The following is a 17918-nucleotide window of genomic DNA, read 5'->3' as shown; positions in this document are numbered from 1 at the left end:
TGATGTTAGAGAGGGGGTGGCTTTCCACTAATGTTTAAATGGATAAGCTTAAGGATACACTGAAGAACATTTACTATACTAACTTTTATAATTAGATTATGTAGACAATTTATATATATATTTTTTTATAGAATATATATATATTTTTTTTTATCTTTTTAAAGAATAAAGGGTTAATGGGGATGGCATAAGTACCTGTGTGCAGAGAATGGTGGACTCTGGGGCATAAAGATGTTACAGTGCCCCCTAGAGGCTATAAAGCATAAAACATAAGTATGTACCAGTGATTCCACTTAGACAAGACCAGGTCCAGTAATGGCGATAACACAGGACACACTAGCCAATGGGTGCTCATCTTTGCTCTTTTATCATATGATAATATTGTCCAGCGGCAAAGTGTCCCTGGAACTCTACTTTTAATATTAGCCTTAGCAGTTTAATCCCATCTTGATCCGCGCCGAAATATTCTCCTACTTGGTGCTCTCCATAGACCATGAATCACGCCGACCACTATAAAGACCTTCAAAAGTTGCCTTACCAAAACCTAGATTGAATCCTGAAGCCCCCCACGCAATTTATTTTAGAGAGATTAACTTTTCAGAGTTTCAAACGGATTATAAATGATACTTAAAAACAAAGCGCTAATTGACCACACATGGTATCAAGTAAAACCCTGGCTTTGTAGCCCTGCATTGGGTTTGATAAATCACCCCGGTGGCAGGTGCTGGTTACTCCTAGAAGATAGGAGACGCCTTCCCTTCGTGCAGGTTTCAGTTCACCCGAGACATAAATCATTAGGTTTTCTTTTTTTTTTTTTGTTTTTTGTTGTTGATAAAAAAAGGTTGAAGCAAAGACAGAAGGGGTGGGTTTGTCGTCTGCGCGTGTTCAGGGTCTTATCTTGGTCTCCTAACCACATCTGAAGCCGCTTGGCCAGCTTCGGGTTTCATGGAAACAGATTTCCCTCAAAGTGTTTCCATATGTCCTTCCCCGATATATCTCGTCCTCTCCGAGCGGAACACAGACGCTCACGCACAGGACTGGAAATGACTCTAGAATGTGACAGCGGAGTCACGTGGGCTGCGGGGGGGCTTCGTGTGTGGCCTGTCGGAAGAGCCAGCTGCCCAACCACTGGCTTTTGTTCTGCAGCGTATCCAGTTTCAAAGCAAATCCTTTCCCAGTTTTCAGAGTTCCTAATCAATCTGTCAAGGAGCCCGCGCTGACTTCCTCTTAACGAGAAGTGTCCTTTCCTTTATCGAGAGGCATGAACGGAAAATAGAAAGGACTCTTTCAGTTTAATGCCCCCCAAATCTCACTCGGCGCAATTATCATGTGAAAAAAAAAAAAACTGAACTTTTTTTTGCCAACAACAGAACCGTTTACGTGAGCAACTGGTAACGGCGAGGACGGTTTGTCAAAGAGCCAGACAGATTCGCGGAGACTGGAAAACCAGTGATTTCATCATTCCTAATTTGGCTTAAGCCGATAGGTCCCTTGGCAGATATATGGGAAAGATCACTGGTGCCTTCCGTAGCCCTGGAATCTGTATCATAAACAGACCAGAAACAGTGTTTTGTTTTGTAATGATCGTCCGGTTTGTCATGATTTAACCCTCGCACGCTCGCAAAAAACACACATGCACAGATCACATGTATGTGCCTGCACAAGGTGTGCGAGCGTTTTGGCACACAAAGGGTTAAACCACGCCGGCTTGATGTTACATACTTAAACCAAGTCATCTTAGCCTCTTTTGCCTCGCATTACGTTTATTTTTGTATCCCGTATAGCTTTTTAACACCAGGACCGGAGGAAGTGGAGTCTGATTTCTGATCTCTGGCTGGAGATCGCGTTAGGAAAGTTACCAGAACCCTTCCTAGGCTCTTTAAATCATTTTTTATGTTGGTTGTCTACATCTTCTTTGACTTCTTTTTGTCTCTTACCCTTATATCGATGGTGAGAACTCTTGCTCCATGTGTTTAGTAAGCATGGATAGGTATGGTTGCACGTCTGTGAGACGCCCCATGACAGCATGCATGCAGAGTACATGGTGCTAGGAGTGATGGGGTCTGTACTCCGGTTCCGTGCTCGGTTCTTCACTGGTTATTTGGTAGAACTTGGTGTTGGTGCCAACATTCCGAGCAAGTTGCCGATTGTGATGGTCTGGGTTAGTGGTTGCCATGCGACTTCTTTAGCCAAATGTTCTTAGATCATCCATGGTGCTGGTAGACTGAACCCTATTTATATAATGATGGTGGACAGTCAAGATTTTTAAAGGTGTTGTTCCACTCAGTTTTACATATTTGTCATTTAAATGCAGAATTAGAGATCTCCTTCTTTGTCCTGTGAAGTTTTTCCTTAGTAATACCTTTTTTTTTAGCGGGGAACACTTAATTGTCACGTGACACAAAAATAGACACTGATAGGTTGTTGCCATAGAAACTGAAAAGTTTCAGTGTTATTTTGATGTGATTAAACCTTCGAAAGAAAGAATAAAATAACAGATCTCCTAAGGTTCATTTAATTAACATGCTAGAGAGTGCGGTTAATATTTGTGGAACAGCAACTTTTTGGGCAGTGGGTGCAGGGAACCTCATACAGGTGAGGGTGTCCATATTTTTGGGTTACGATTTCTAAAACCCAATACAATAAAGGCCATCTCCGCGTCAGGTAAGACTAAATGATCTTGCGGATTATTTCTTTTGTTGGTTGGTTTGAAGCTCAGCCCCTGTCTGGGACTCCATTGAAGTCATTATGTAAAACAAATATTTGATCTGGAAAGTCCACGTCCCGGTCCTCTGATCTCCCCGTGGCATGAATTTATCAATTTATCCGCTGCTGTAAACAGAATACAGAGCTATTACTCCTACTAAGGACAATAAATATTATTTTACTTGTGATTACACAAAATCGCCGTGGCTTTGTGGCTTCATGAGGAAGTTTGGCGCTCAGCTCTGGTCTTACCTTATTAAAATAAATACAGGCAACTAATAAAATAAATATTTATTAAATAAATGGGGAACTTCGATACACAAAATACACCCATTGCCTTCCCGGGAAAGGTATTCTAGACGCGAGTAATTATTCTTTAATAAAGAAAAGATGGCTGTTTACACAGAAACCGGCACGCAAAACCAGTCCTGCTACCTTCTTCGTTTGTTAGCACTATTTAAAGGTGCCGTTCCACCTACCCGGCTTAATTTAACACTTTTAGACTAAATTCAATATTAGAAGTAACATTCTTTTTCCCAGAAACGATTCTTTAATCATGTAAAGTCTTGTCTCAGTAATATTTCTCGTTCTGGGCATACATAATTGTCATGTGACACGGAAGCAAGCACTGATAGGCTATTGCCATAGAAACGGAAAAATCTGCTATATTTTGCATGTGATTAAACTCGCAGAAGAAAGATAAAAATGACAGAGCTGCCCATAATTATTATTTTTTAATTATATATATATGTATATTGTGTATATATATATATATATATATATATATATATATATATATTTATAATGTATCCTATGTAGGATAACTTGTAGATGAGTTATTAGGGTTTTTGCCTTTTGATCGTCTAAATACAGTTGCTGGCTGAGTGTCATATGAGTTGTTCTAACAAGACCTGCCTTTCCCTGGCTACCTGTAAGCTGTAAAAACAATGGTGGAATGATTATGTTTCAGACGCCCGACACTGTTCCGATCCTCTAAATACCTCGGCCCCATAATTCATACACGAGCAGATGGCGGCTCTCAGGAACATATTAGCCGGTTCCTATAAAGTAATGCAAAGTGACTGCTGAAATGTTGGCAATTTATCCGTATAAGTTATCAAATTAATAAAGCTATTATTTTATAATTAACCTGACATTCCGACGCGGAGTCGGTTAGAGCCGGGGTACGGTAATTGAGACTGAAGGACAAAATTGCTGAGAGGCTTGGAGAAATTTGCTCATAATTATTCCCTGTTAACCACAATTTTGGACTAGTAATTTTTAAATGAATGGCAACTGATATTACCTGGCATGTGCCAAAAAAAAAAGAAAAAAAAAAAGCACGTGGAGGTCAGTGAGGAGCTGTGTGCCGCGGTACAGAATTCTGGCGGTTAGAACAGGTAGCGGGGCTAGCGGGGAGACCGGAGAACGGCTGGGAGGGGGCAGGGTAGAAAAGAAAAAATCCATTGAGAGAACACGGAGTCTGGCGCCCAGCCAATCTTGGGTTCTTATGAGACGCTTGCAACATAATAAATGGAAACACATGGATGTTTAATTGTTCCTTGTTTCAGACTAAAACATACGAGGCTAAACTGTCTGAAAAAAGGGGCTTTTTATAATGTTGTGTGAATATTACTTTTTAGTGCCACTTTTTTGAGGTTAAAATAAGGGATTTTTTTTATGTTTCACGGGCATATGGAAAATTCTAATGCAAGCTTCAAGCTATTGTAGATTTTATGTAGGTTCTATATATATATATATATATATATATATATATATATATATATATATATATATATATAATAATTCTCCAGAGAAACAATATTTATTTATTTGTATGTGTGTGTGTATATATATATATATATATATATATATATATATATATATAGTTAGAGAGGGAGAGAGAATGCCGTATATATAATAAGAGTGTCATATTTCATAATATAATGTAGTATTGCATATATTGAGTCAGATCATGCCCATTCAGTATTCATTATGTCTTCTGTGCTCTTTTTTAGGTGCGTCAGAGTTGGGTCCATTTTCTGACCCAAGGCAGTTTACTAGTATTTCGTCCTTAACGGAGAGCCGCTTTTCCAACCCGCGTATGCACTACCCGGCGACATTTACATACACCCCTCCGGTCACCTCAGGGATGTCCTTGGGTATGTCTGCGACCACTCATTATCATACCTACCTACCGCCACCCTACCCAGGATCCACCCAGAACCAAAGTGGACCCTTCCAAACCAGCAGCACTCCCTACCTTTACTATGGTACATCTTCTGGATCATACCAATTCCCCATGGTTCCCGGGGGCGATCGATCTCCTTCCAGGATGCTTCCACCATGCACCACCTCCAACGGTGGCACGTTGCTCAGCCCCAACTTGGGCAACCAGAATGATGGCGTGGATGCGGATGGAAGCCATAGCAGTTCTCCTACTGTGTTGAATTCCAGCGGTCGAATGGATGAGTCTGTTTGGAGGCCTTATTGAGTATGTTGTTTCCTTTGCCCAGAAAAGTACTCAAAACAGCATCCTAACAGTAGCGTTGAAGTGCCTTTAAAAAAACGCCATTATTCTATGCAGTGTCTATTTTGAGCTCAACTCACAAAGACACTTAAGAACATGACGCAATAGAACTTTATCAGCTACACTTTTGCCTATACATTACAAATAAGTTTGATAAAAGCACAGATGGCCTTAAATTCGTGCCTTTTTTTATGTAGTATTTATATTGAACTTAACCATTCCAGAAAAATATTTTACTTTGTTTCTCGTTGAAGCGGTTTGTCAAATATTTGAGTGACTTCGAAAAAAAAGGGATAATAAGGACAATAAGTAAAGGACAACGTTTCGTGTCCAGAGCTGCCACTTCCTGCCTCTCTAAAGATTAAAGGGAAAAAAACTGGATTATTAAGACTGATTTCCAGTAGTTTACTGCACAAAAAGCTTTCCTTTGATGACCAAATCTATGCGGTACAATCGTGGCCTCAATGCCAGATCGGTATGATACCAAGTACAAGCTCAGTGATGTGCACTTACACAGAATTATTATTATTATTTTTTTTTATTATTTGCTTTTGTGTCAAAGCAACAAATACACAATAATAATGCGGAAAAAAATATTTTGCAAAGCAAAAAAAAAAGTTGCAATATTAGCTATACAAATATGAATATTATGCTGTGTTGTTCGCCTGTTTTAATTTTTAAATTATCGATATGTATAAAATTGGAGGATTTTTTTTATTTTTTTTTTTGCTAAGGTTGATCAGCCTTTTTTTTTTTTCATTTTAATTTATAATTATTTAATGTTATTTGGACCCGCAGGTTTTTTTTATATTTTTTATAATGTGCTGCAAGGTCCCTAAACATGTATATTTCCTAAGTTTTTATGTCACACCGCCTTAAAATTCTCATAAGGGTTAAAAAAATTCTTTTGTATATTCAAGTATATTAGTTTAAAAAAAATGTTCCACAGGTCTCTGGCAATTGTATTTCAGTTGCAAAAATCTGCTTTTTATGCTTAATAATTTCTTTAATATTGATACAGCCAGCGGTTTGTCATGTACAATGCTTCCTGCTTTATTTTCTTAAGACAGAAATCTCCTGCTTCCTTGTGAGTTTTTTTTAGGGATTTTTACCATCTTTATGACGTTATCCACTAATGTCAGCCGAGCCCCCCATTTTATTGTCTTTTTCACTAAACGAAAGGTGGAGGTACATCGATGACATCTCAGTAGTTGGAGGGCAGCAGACAAACATATATCACGGAATGGATTTCTATCTTCTTATGGAAAAGTAATGTAACAGTTTTGTTTGGACCCCCCTTCTAGTTAAAGAATAGAGAATGCTGATGAGCATAGATGTGCAATTTGCTCTTAAATTAGATATTTTTTAGAATTCTGACTTTTTGTTGTTTTATTCTACGGAACGTTGACAGATTAAAGTGGTATCCGCTTGAATCTGTCAATGTTCCGTAGAATAAAACAATAAGAAATTAGAATTCCAAAAAGTATCTAATTGCCATATAACACATTTATTTTGGGGTAGTGAAATTGGGTCTGATATCTCATGAGCCAGACCAGTGAGCTGCCTGCCGTTATTTTTAAAGGTCTTCTAGGAAGAGTTCATAAGCCATGCCTTTTATGTGAACATTTGTATAGGGTAATTGTGCCTATATGTGCCCGTAAGAGAATATGGCACAACTTAAATTTCAATCTTTCTTTTCAGCTGCAGGTAATATTAACACATCAAGATCATACCCAGAACAATATTAATATTAATAATAATAATAAACATCATACCCATAACAATAATAATATTAATAACAATAATAATAATAAAAAACATCATGCCCAGAACAATAAAAATATTAATAACAATAATAATAATAAAAAACATCATGCCCAGAACAATAATAATATTAATAACAATAATAATAATAAAAAACATCATGCCCAGAACAATAATAATATTAATAACAATAATATTAATAAAAATAAAACACCATGCCCATAATAATAATATTAATAATAATAATAATACATCATGCCCAGATCAATAATAATAATAATACATCATGCCCAGATCAATAATAATATTAATACATCATGCCCAGATCAATAACAATATGAATAATAATAATAATACATCATGCCCAGGTCAATAATAATATTAATAATAATAATACATCATGCCCAGGTCAATAATAATATTAATAATAAAAAGATTAAACCAATAATAATAATGAATAAGATATCATACCCAAAACATCTTGGCAAATTAGAACAAGTTTCCTACGGACCGCACATCTTACTTTATGATATGATTCACAACAGACAGCTTTTCACTTATATTTGCCGCATGATAATGCAGATGAACGAACATTTAAGCATTTGGTTAAGCAGGAGAACAAGCTATGATCGTTCCTTCTGTTTTTTACATTGAATGCTTCAAAAATGACAGGGTACATTCATTTGAAATATTAAAATTTTGGGGTTCAGTTGCGTATCGTTGTAGCACCCTTTAGGAGCAGCTTTAGATGTACAAAACCTATTGTAGTGATGTCATAATAGCTTAAAATGCACTCTACCCTACCCTATTAACTTAAACGATAACCCTCCAGGCCCCCGGCGGCCACACTTTGGATAAAATGCACTACAGAGTATAATTTTAGTAAAACATTCTCCTGAGTTTATTAATTATTGAGTCTTTGGTTTAAAAATATGGTACACAGAGGACAGAACTTAGTATTTTGGGAGGAAATCTTTTCCTCTAATGAGAGAGCCCATCAATACACGTACTGTATGCCGCCATGTTTTTAAATCAGGCGTGTTAGTGCTTTTTTAACACATTGTTTACTGTTCAATTTTGTGTTTTCTAATCCAGGCTTCTGGTTCATTGATGCAGAAAAGATCCGGATCTGAGGAACGTTTATATGCACTAATCATTGATCTTTATATCGGCACAAATCTTAAACCTTTGAGAAGTGTTGTTATAATCGGATTATTACTTATAATGCGTATCATTTGTCCTACACAATGTCAGGGCATCATAGTCTGATATGTATAAAAAAAACCAAAAAACCCAAATTGCTTGTCCCCCAGCGATACCCCGTAGAATCAAGTGTCCTTTTCTATAAAGCTTTGGCAATAAAGACGTTCCCAGATACACATCCTATACGTTTCTCAGATTAATAATGCACTTGCAGCTCAGGTACGATTAACCATTTCCATGCTGTACAACAAAAAGCCTTAACTAATTTCTGCAAACATTCAACTGGTAACCGGCCGAAATATAACCCACGCAGCCTAAGCTCACACTGCAGCCAAAGTGGAGATATTAAACGGACAGACAACCTTAAACAGAAAGATTTGAAAAAAATTCTAGAAAAATTCTAATCCGAGACTCGAGACAGTTTTTAGATAAGAGTATTTTTTTTAAGGTTTAATTACCGTTCAAAGAAGCCCACGGGCATCCTGCACTCTGTAATAATCAGTGCCTTTATATGAATCTGTTTTTTTCCCATTATATTTTGACATGTTTGACACAATGTAATTGGTTATTATATAATTTTTTTTTTTTTTTTTTTGGTGGTAGCTCTAAGCTAACTTCTGTCTTTGCATACATATGTATGATGATCGATGCCAAAAAACACATGTAAAACCAGTGTCAGAGTTCATATTACATGAGCGTTTTTCTTTACTGTAATGATGTGGAATATTATTTGTTTTTTTGTTTTTTTCTTATATATATGTTGTTCAAATGGCTGCTGGCAGCAATCGAGAGCAGGTTGTCTGAGCTCCTTGTTAGAAACTCTTGGCCCTTGGTATATCAGACCGTTTACATATCAGACATAGAACTCCTCTAGCGCTCAAAGAGTTAAATCTGCCACCACTCTAAGAGTCTAGCAGATATGCTAGTTTACAAAGCACCATAAAGGGTTAAAAATAAATTCTCGGTCCATTCATTACCTTGGATTAAAGACTCCAATTAAAAGAATAAACTCTTAACATAGATAAAATGTTTACAATAAATAATAAATTCATACCCTCCCTCCCAACATATTGTCTTAGTAACTCAAAATGATTAATTAATAATAAGCAGCTCATTAATTATATGGTCGTTAACCCCTGAGCAATTTAGGTGACCTTCCCCTACATTATGAGGCGCAGCACTGCTAATTTAGATAAAGCACCAAACTCTGCTATTCTTTCTAGGGTTTTTTTTTAAGGCATGCTAGATATCTAATACATGCCAACTATCCTCTTGTAGATGGGACAGTCAGTCAATCAATGTCCTGGAAGACGTTCCATCGGCTTTGCACTACCTACATTTTTGGTAACTCGCAGGTTTTACGGCGTGTCCAGTGGGGTGACCTCACAATCGTAGGACGCTGACCCACAGCAGTGCCCCCCGCTGCCCCCTTCCACAGCCTGCAGAATGCCAGGATATGACATCATAAAGTCATTTAAAGCCATCACAGCCTTAATAGTGTAAATGGGCCAGTTGGTGAGATCAGAGATCTCCCTTCTAACCATCCCATTGAGCATCGGAGCACTGAAGTGCTGACCACCCAAGAGGGCAATCTCCCCCCAGGTTTAGCATGGCGGGGGGGGGGGCATTACTGACTCATTCTATCTGGACAGCATGGGGCAGAAAGTGGGCAAAAACAGTATCTTAAACAATCAATTATTCAGATTCATTGAATTCTGAACACAAATCTTTCTTATTACGCTCAGCATTTTATTTTTTTTTGCCTGGCCGCGTAATCTAAATATTTATCCGCGCCCCTCCTTGACCCCCCCCCCCACGATACTCAATAAGTAAATCCTCGCTGACTTTTTTTTTTAATAACCAGTACTCAGGAAGCAGATAATTAAGAAAACTTCAGCACATTCCGGTAATAATCTCCATCGAGCAGTATTTATTCACAGGTAACCCGTGAGACAAACAGCACTTGGACACAAAGCGTCTCCGTATCGCGGTACAATCTTACCATTTGTCTATGCAGAAATGTTGAAATATATTAATATTTCGTGTTTACAAAGACTGTTTGGTTTTTGAATATTGTACTTTGAAACAAATCCGCCGAATTTTTAACCGAATTTGTATTTTCTTGGTACTTAACATTCCGTTCGAAATATTTTGTATTCCCGACATCTCCTCTAAAACGAAATGCTTCTAGAGTTATTTTTGTAAATACGTGCTTTTGTTACAAAAGGCAGTTTTTCGATATTTGCTTGTTATGCACACATTGCTTTAAGAAATTTAGCTTTTGTTCTGCAGAGTGTCTGTGGAAACGTTTACTCCTATTTAAAAGGGACTTTCTGTGTATTTTATTTTACGTCTGTAAATTTAATTATGATGCTCTGCACCGGATTATTATTATAAATAGATGTTTGAATTTTATTTCCAATAAATGGCTTTTTGATAAATCTTGAGTTGTATGTTAATGTTCTATTTATAGTGTGGATCATTTTGGGGGGGGGGGGAGAAAGATTTTTGGGGCCCCGGCTGTATGTGGGTGGAGCTGGGATCAAGTGGGTGGGGTTTGTGGCATGCATGGCAAAGACCAGGAGTTGGTAAAGATCTGGCAGAGATCACGCCTGAGCCATCCAGGACAAATCTGGTACATAGATGCGGTTCTAATAGATTTAATCTAAAAGCTTGGAGGGCTGGCCCTAAACCAAATGGCACACCAGGAAAGAGTATTCTTTGGCACCCAACCTCTCGCAATGTAATATATATATATATTTTAGTTATCAACATGGTTCACTATACTATGATGGATTTGGGACACCTGACCATTACACCAACAGGGAATTTGATGACATCACATTCTAAATACATAGACATTAATATGTAGTTGGCCCCCTTTTGCAGCTATAACGGCTTCCACTTTTCTGAGAAGGATTTCCACATAAAATCGCAAAAGTGTAATAGTTTTGGATGGAAGTATATTTACAAATAAATAGGTTATTTTAGGGTTATTTGGAAGACAGAAGAATTTGGAAGAAATATTTGTTTACAGTGTGGAAAAGGAAATATAAAATTTATCTGAGATACTGATAAGCAACATTCTTGAATAATGATGCGTTTGTGTAAAACGATTGCTCTACGCAATCTTTTTACACAAACAATTGTGTAAAACAAGATTGTCAATTGAAAATGAATAGGTGAAGATTGAAAAAAGAGAAAAAACGAGAAGAGGACCTTGATCCTAAGAGCTGACAATCTAGTTAGCTGGCAAAAGGGACATGCCCCCAGCATTCTAAGCTACAGAGTGAGCACAATATGGTATATAAGAGGGCAAGATAAACGTTGGTTTTCTTGATTTCTGCAGGGTTATACGTCACATCGAAGCCAACGCAAGCATTACAGAGAAGTATACAGGTTGCATCAACACACGTTCTCGAGAATGTAATTCATCACTATGGCGGCACAGAATAATGAAGCCTAATACGTATATAATGCAAAAACTGAAATAAAGTGTATGCTTACAAAACACGTGTGAGTCAATTCTGTATTCCATAGGATCTCTCTAGAATACTTATCCTACTTGTATAGTCTATAAACATTTTCCATTTTAGGAATAAGAAAAGAAACCGCAAAAAGAAAAAGGATCCATGTATCACTAAACTTAAGCCGGTCCGAGGTCCCCCTGCCTTCCTTCTTTGTTTTTTTTTTTTACATACAAGAAGCACATCAGTGATTACTCTGACAGTTGTCTATATCGCTACTAAAACCCAGCTATGGAAGTTGAGCTAGAGAAGTTTGCTGAAGAATAATCTGCAAGTAAACTATGATCAATTGTTTTAATTGCATTAAGGGCAGGCTGAGGCTTCATCATGTTAAATGGTGTGTGAGCTTAAGTATGTTAGAGTATGTGACTGTGTTTGACCATGTGTGTGAGTGTGTCGGGGTATGTTAGTGTGTGTGTGTGAGTGAGTCGGGGTATGTTAGTGTGTGTGAGTATCTGGGCATGTTAGTGTGTGTGAGTATCTGGGTATGTTAGTGTGTGTGAGTATCTGGGCATGTTAGTGTGTGTGAGTATCTGGGTATGTTAGTGTGTGTGAGTATCTGGGCATGTTAGTGTGTGTGAGTATCTGGGTATGTTAGTTTATGTGTTAGTATGAATGTCTGTGTTGGAGTAAGTTAGTGTGAGTGTCTGGCTGTGTGTTTTAGTTTTGAGTATCTGGTTGTGTTAGCGTGAGTGTCTGGATTAGTGTGTTAGTATGCGTTTCTGTGTGTTAGTGTGAGTGCCTGGGTGTGTACATTAGGGTTAGTGTCTGGGTGTGTGCATTTTAGAGTGAGGGTCTGGATATTTTAGTGTGTGTGTATATGTTAATGTGTGTGTTATTGTGATTGCTGCTACAGATATGAGGCTCCGGATTTGCCCCTGCTACCACCCTCTCGCTAAAGTAAACCTTCCTTACATTACATCTAAACCTCTGACCCTCTAGTTTTAGATTATGACCTCAACAGTTGAGTATGAAGTTGGTCATCACTTTTGGTCCAGGTATGACTCCTAAATGCTGTCTCCAAGGAGCATGGCATTCTCCTGATGTAAGCATCAATTGTTGCAGATATAAGTCTAGGTTACCGTTCCCAGGACTCCTATAACTGGGTCACCTTTGTTTCCTGAAACACTGAGTACAATATGTCTCTATGTGTTTCATCATCGTGTGTTTTTATCGCATGTCTTGTTGACTCAGAGACAGAGAATTTATTTTGTGGAAAATCGCATTTCTCAACTCTGTGGTTACCTACAGACAAAGATTCTTCAGGACTTCACAAATACCCAAGCTCCAGAAATGTTAATTATCTCCATAGATTTTTAGTGTCTAATACCAATAATCTGTCTTTCCACTTAATCCATTAATTGTATTCCCTAGATTGTTAGTCAAATAAACATTAAGAAATCCATCCTTAAATAAAATGCTTACCCGTCAGGTATTTATTTTGATGCTCAGTAATACTAATTATTACTTCTTACACCTGTACAATGAATGGTGTTTTGAGTCCTCTGTCTTTTAATGCATTTCTTAGTTTAACTCTTTCTGGACAAATGTTTTTCTTTTATGATAGCATTTCCTCTATGTCTGTGTTCAACAACATATTTTATTTTCTGAACAGCTTTCTGAAAATGTTCAGCTTTCCCTGCAAACCGTAGCATCTGGCGGCAGATGAGAACCAACCGGTCCATGTAGTCGGGTTTTCCTGATGTAATATGCCAATTGTCTGAGACTGATGTACGTCTTGAACCACAAATGTGATGTAAAGGTCACTTGGACCTATTTTATCTTTGCCAATGGGGAGTTCTAACTATCTCATTTTTATATTAACTTAACACAAAGACACACAAATATATACTTAGTGTGAATTAAATCTAAAAATAGAGAAGCAATGGGAAAAAACAGTTTTCATAGTTTTACACAGTAAGATGGTACTAACTAACTAAACTAGTACCTAAATTTACCTTGGGTTTTCAAACACAATATTTCATATATCTGTGGCATTTACAAATATCAGTAGATGCTCATAATTTTAGGCAAGTTGTCACGGTTTTTAAATTTCATATGGTGTAACCAGGGGCAGATTAACAATGGGAAAAAAGGGGCATTTGCCCAAGGGTACCTGTGGCAAAGGGGTCCCTACCATACCTGGGAACTCCCTGGGTCTCCTCTGGGTCTCCGGGTCACTACAGGGAAACTCAGCGCCCCGCTCCCCACCCACTTGCCCATTAAAAAGAGTGTGTCCCCCCCACGGCATCAGCGGGACTGTCCACCAACGTCCGTGGGGCCACCTGCAAACATCAGGTGGATCTCCTATACACATCCTGCAAGGCGCTGCACGCCTTTAAGAAACGGAATGCCTTTATTATTATTATTTGTGATGCACTTGGCGTCTTGTGCATCACTAATGAAAGAGTTTGCAGGAGCGTTCAGCATGCCCTCTATTCTGTTCACGATCTGTTCAGGTGTCCCTCCGATCGCATCCATGGAAGTAACGGGGACCTTCCGGGTAACCATCGTGATTTCGGCACGTAATGAGTAAACGTGTCGCTCGTCTCAAAGAGTAGAAGAAGAGGCAAGATGTCCCTTTAATAGTTAGCTGTAGTTTAAGATGTTTCCATCAGTTTGTATAAAGCAAATCTATCTTATCAACATTCCGCTCTCCGACAGTCATAACACATTAGTCACCTAAAAGAATTATAGAGGCTCTTTGAGTGCGGCCCACACACACCGGGGCCTCTGCTACATTAGGTTCCCTGTAAACAAACGATGGTCTTGGCTAAAGTTTACTTGAGAGGAGCGCTCCACCCGACCGGCACCTTTGTAGCGATGCGGTTACACATCATTGTCTATATGAGCATTCTTATCTAACCAGACAAACACCAACGTTTCCACCCAACCACTTTATTCCTGCTTCCTTATTTATCAAACCACTTAATGTGTAAGGATCCCATAGTACGAGAGGTTTCCAATACTGTGACCTTCTTCTTATAGAATCTCAGGAATGAAATGGGGTCTCCAAGGGAATTTACCCTCCACAAACGATTCATACCAAGGGGAAATGTCATGGCACAAAATGGTGGTCTTTGTCGTTGTTGGCACTGAATGGCGCCATTTAATGGACCTCAATATATATAAATAAGAAATAAATCCAACTATACTAAAGAATGCTAAGTAATGGTGTGAAGCGTTAAATGCATTGAAGCAAAATGTTATCTGAACCGATAAAACTAAGTCCAGAAGTAGCCTTCTTTATACATGCATTGGTCCAGATATTATATGATTTATTTTTAATTATTTTGATTTTTTTATGTTTTCTTTTTCTTCGTTGGCCTCTGCAGTTTGTTACTAATGGTTTGTACAGATTTTTTTAATCTGTTTTGTTAATCTCTTATTTTTTAATGTTTACCTTTGAAATTGTTTGTTTTTTGGAGGATTATTTCTTATAATTCTTTTCCTTTTTTTTAAATTTTTTTTATCGGGGGGTACTGTGACATTAATTTCCTAGATTATTCATCCTAGTGCGAAATGCGCTGAGGTGAAGACGCGTGGTTACCATAGATGAAGCTATGAATATATTTTTTTTTCTGGCTTTGCTTAAGCTAATGACTATTAACTACTAACTTCTCTATGTAATAAGTCACCTGGCCACTTAATTTTGGCTACCCAGGTGCAAATCACATAATAACTCTTGCATTTTAGATACAAGTAGATAAAGGGGGTTCATGTAAATGATTAACGTTATTCTATATGCGATAAAAGCACCGTTCATCCTTGCAGAATGCTGGATTTCTACAACAATTCTATTGCTAATTACAGTCCATTAAGTTAAAAACAAGTTTGATTTATCTGCGATATATATATATATAGTCATACAGCCACGTATCCTGGCCTAGGATGTTGAGTCCAGAGGGCAGCAGTCCTCATGCTGCAAAACCATGGTGTTGAAGGCCCTCTTGGTCCTATGTAGGTGGGCTACGGGCGAGACCTCTGATCTCTCCAACCGGCCCCTTTACAGGCTGCAGTAAAAGGTGCTTCACGCCTTTAAGGCACAGAGCTCCAGGAAGTGACATCATATCCCAGAGCGCCATAGCTGGGGGTGTTGCCCTGGGTCCGGCCTAGAGCAGGGTCAAAAGTAAACAGATCCCTGCGTACATATTCACACGCATAGACACGCTGATCTCCCAAACCCTTCTTCTACTCTTCTCTGAGTTTATCATTGATACTAAAACAGAATAAAGACTCCCTCGTTCTGTTAATCAGTTAATCAGATGTATTCTGGAGACAGCAAAGTATGCGCCGTTGCGATGAACATGGAGACGGTTGACCCCATCTGTCCTCGTAATTACAGATTGACCGTAAACATTTTAATGCTCCCAGTCGTACAGATCTTCCTCTGACTCACTTTGGATCTCTCTCACAAGAGTTATTTTTGGCTCCTTATTAAAATACTGCATGTTTGTGTTTTTTTTGTGTGTGTGTGTGTTGTTCTTTTTCCCAGATACATTGCAACATACTACAGACCTTAACATCTGCGTGTTTATTATTGTGTTTTGTAACATCACGAAGAGGCACAGCCATTACTTAAGAAAAAAAAAAATATATCCACCAACCGTCGAACCCAACGCACTTGAGAAAGCCGACGTCTATTTATTAAAATCAATATAGACATTAAAAAATATTCCAAACATCAAATGTTTCGTGTAGCCACATTTGTCCCAAGCGTTGAGGTTGAGGGCATCATTTCTGAAAGCCCTTGGACCCTTGATGCCCGAGTACATCGATTCTGAAGGTGCGTAGATCCTTTAACGAACGTTCGCTTACATTCGAATATATGGTATTGTATGCATCAATTATGAGGACTGTCACTGGGGTTACTAACCAGCAACATCACAGACGTCCATTAAAAATGTCAAATATTTATATAAAATATGGCCACATATTTAAGAATTCCCGTTGACCGATGCCATCTTCTGGGTGCCTTGACCACATGTCAGTTCTCAATAGCTTCAAGTTGCCATTGGGATCATTGGGCACATCAGAATTTCTCCCTGAATTCTCTCTCTGAATTTCTCTGGCCAAAGCAAATCAATGAATACCAAATATTACATGGAGACAGAAAGGAAGAATATTCAAGAAGCGCCAACCTCATCACCATTGGTGTAAACTGATCAGGGCTGGAACATCTAGCCAAAGTTTAAATGTTTCTCACATTGTTTTCACTGCCTTGATTGTGACCAAAGAAAATTCTTCCAGTGTCTATTAACATTCTCAAGAATTTTCATCTAATATATTTCTAATAAACAAGAAAAGAGGCTGACTACTGACACCAGACGTCTCCTCCAATAGTCATCTTTGGATATAATGTTTCACTGAATCGACGATTGTTATTGCAGCTGAGAATATTGCGCTCGATGGCTGATTTCACGGAGAACATCAGACGTCGGTGTGCCCTATCAACCGGTATCTGCAGCACAAACGCCGAATACATTGCTCCGCGTATGGAAACTTGAGAAAATCAAAACAGCATGATGGTTTCACCACAAAGTGTGGAAAATGATGCCCATGCACGCTTCTTTTCCATTATGATGCATAGAACATATTAACTTAATGACAGCGATAGGTTCCGTAGCTTTTTGCCTTTCAGACCATGATGCACTAACAGAGTCAAAATAAAGACTGTGGTGAGTCTTACAAAGACATGGGACTCATCCAACGGCGCCCGCATTGATGCATAATAAACACTTAAGCGGAGGAACAGGCAACGATGAAAATTTGGCATGTAATAAAATAAAAAACCAAAGTCCTCCGAGAATATTTTGCCTTAAGCGAGTCCATTTTGTCAGCGGTGGAGACGGTCTTTATGGAAATCACGAGCGTTGGGATTGGCCCTTTGGAGCCAAATAGTAGTAGTTGTAGAAGAGGGAAATGGAGATATATTTAATCTGCCGATACAGACAAAAAGGCTAATAATAACAGATATTTTTTCCCGGTCTTTAATAAAGACAGATAGAATGTCTTATGTTGGAGAAGTTTTGGGCTTGTGGTTTTCTTCAGTGGGGAGCTCGGCACGAGTCATGTCACCAACATGATAGAAGCTATTTGGAGTGAGTCAGATCTGACTTTGGTGAAGATGTTTTATATAAAAGTCTTCGGGACAGGGATCAGTTAACTCAGCAGTGATCTCTTTAACA

At 38.3% G+C, this 17918-nt stretch overlaps 1 protein-coding gene across 1 annotated transcript in view; it reads left to right on the top strand.

Annotated features, from left to right (window-relative positions):
• RUNX2 (RUNX family transcription factor 2) overlaps positions 1-5200 on the top strand; it is a 91245-nt gene extending 86045 nt beyond the window's left edge. Inside the window, exon 8 of the mRNA XM_089499186.1 lies at positions 4725-5200. Coding sequence (XP_089355312.1) covers positions 4725-5200 — 476 coding nt within the window. The remainder of the gene's footprint in view (positions 1-4724) is intronic.
• Positions 5201-17918: the final 12718 nt, after the last annotated feature.

Source organism: Sceloporus occidentalis, unplaced genomic scaffold (assembly GCF_023333645.1).
Source record: "Sceloporus occidentalis isolate IW3139 unplaced genomic scaffold, rSceOcc1.0.p SCAF_131, whole genome shotgun sequence".
NCBI lineage: Eukaryota > Metazoa > Chordata > Lepidosauria > Squamata > Phrynosomatidae > Sceloporus > Sceloporus occidentalis.
Note: the sequence above shows the minus strand (reverse complement) of the source record. Positions and strands in the feature narration are given on the sequence as shown.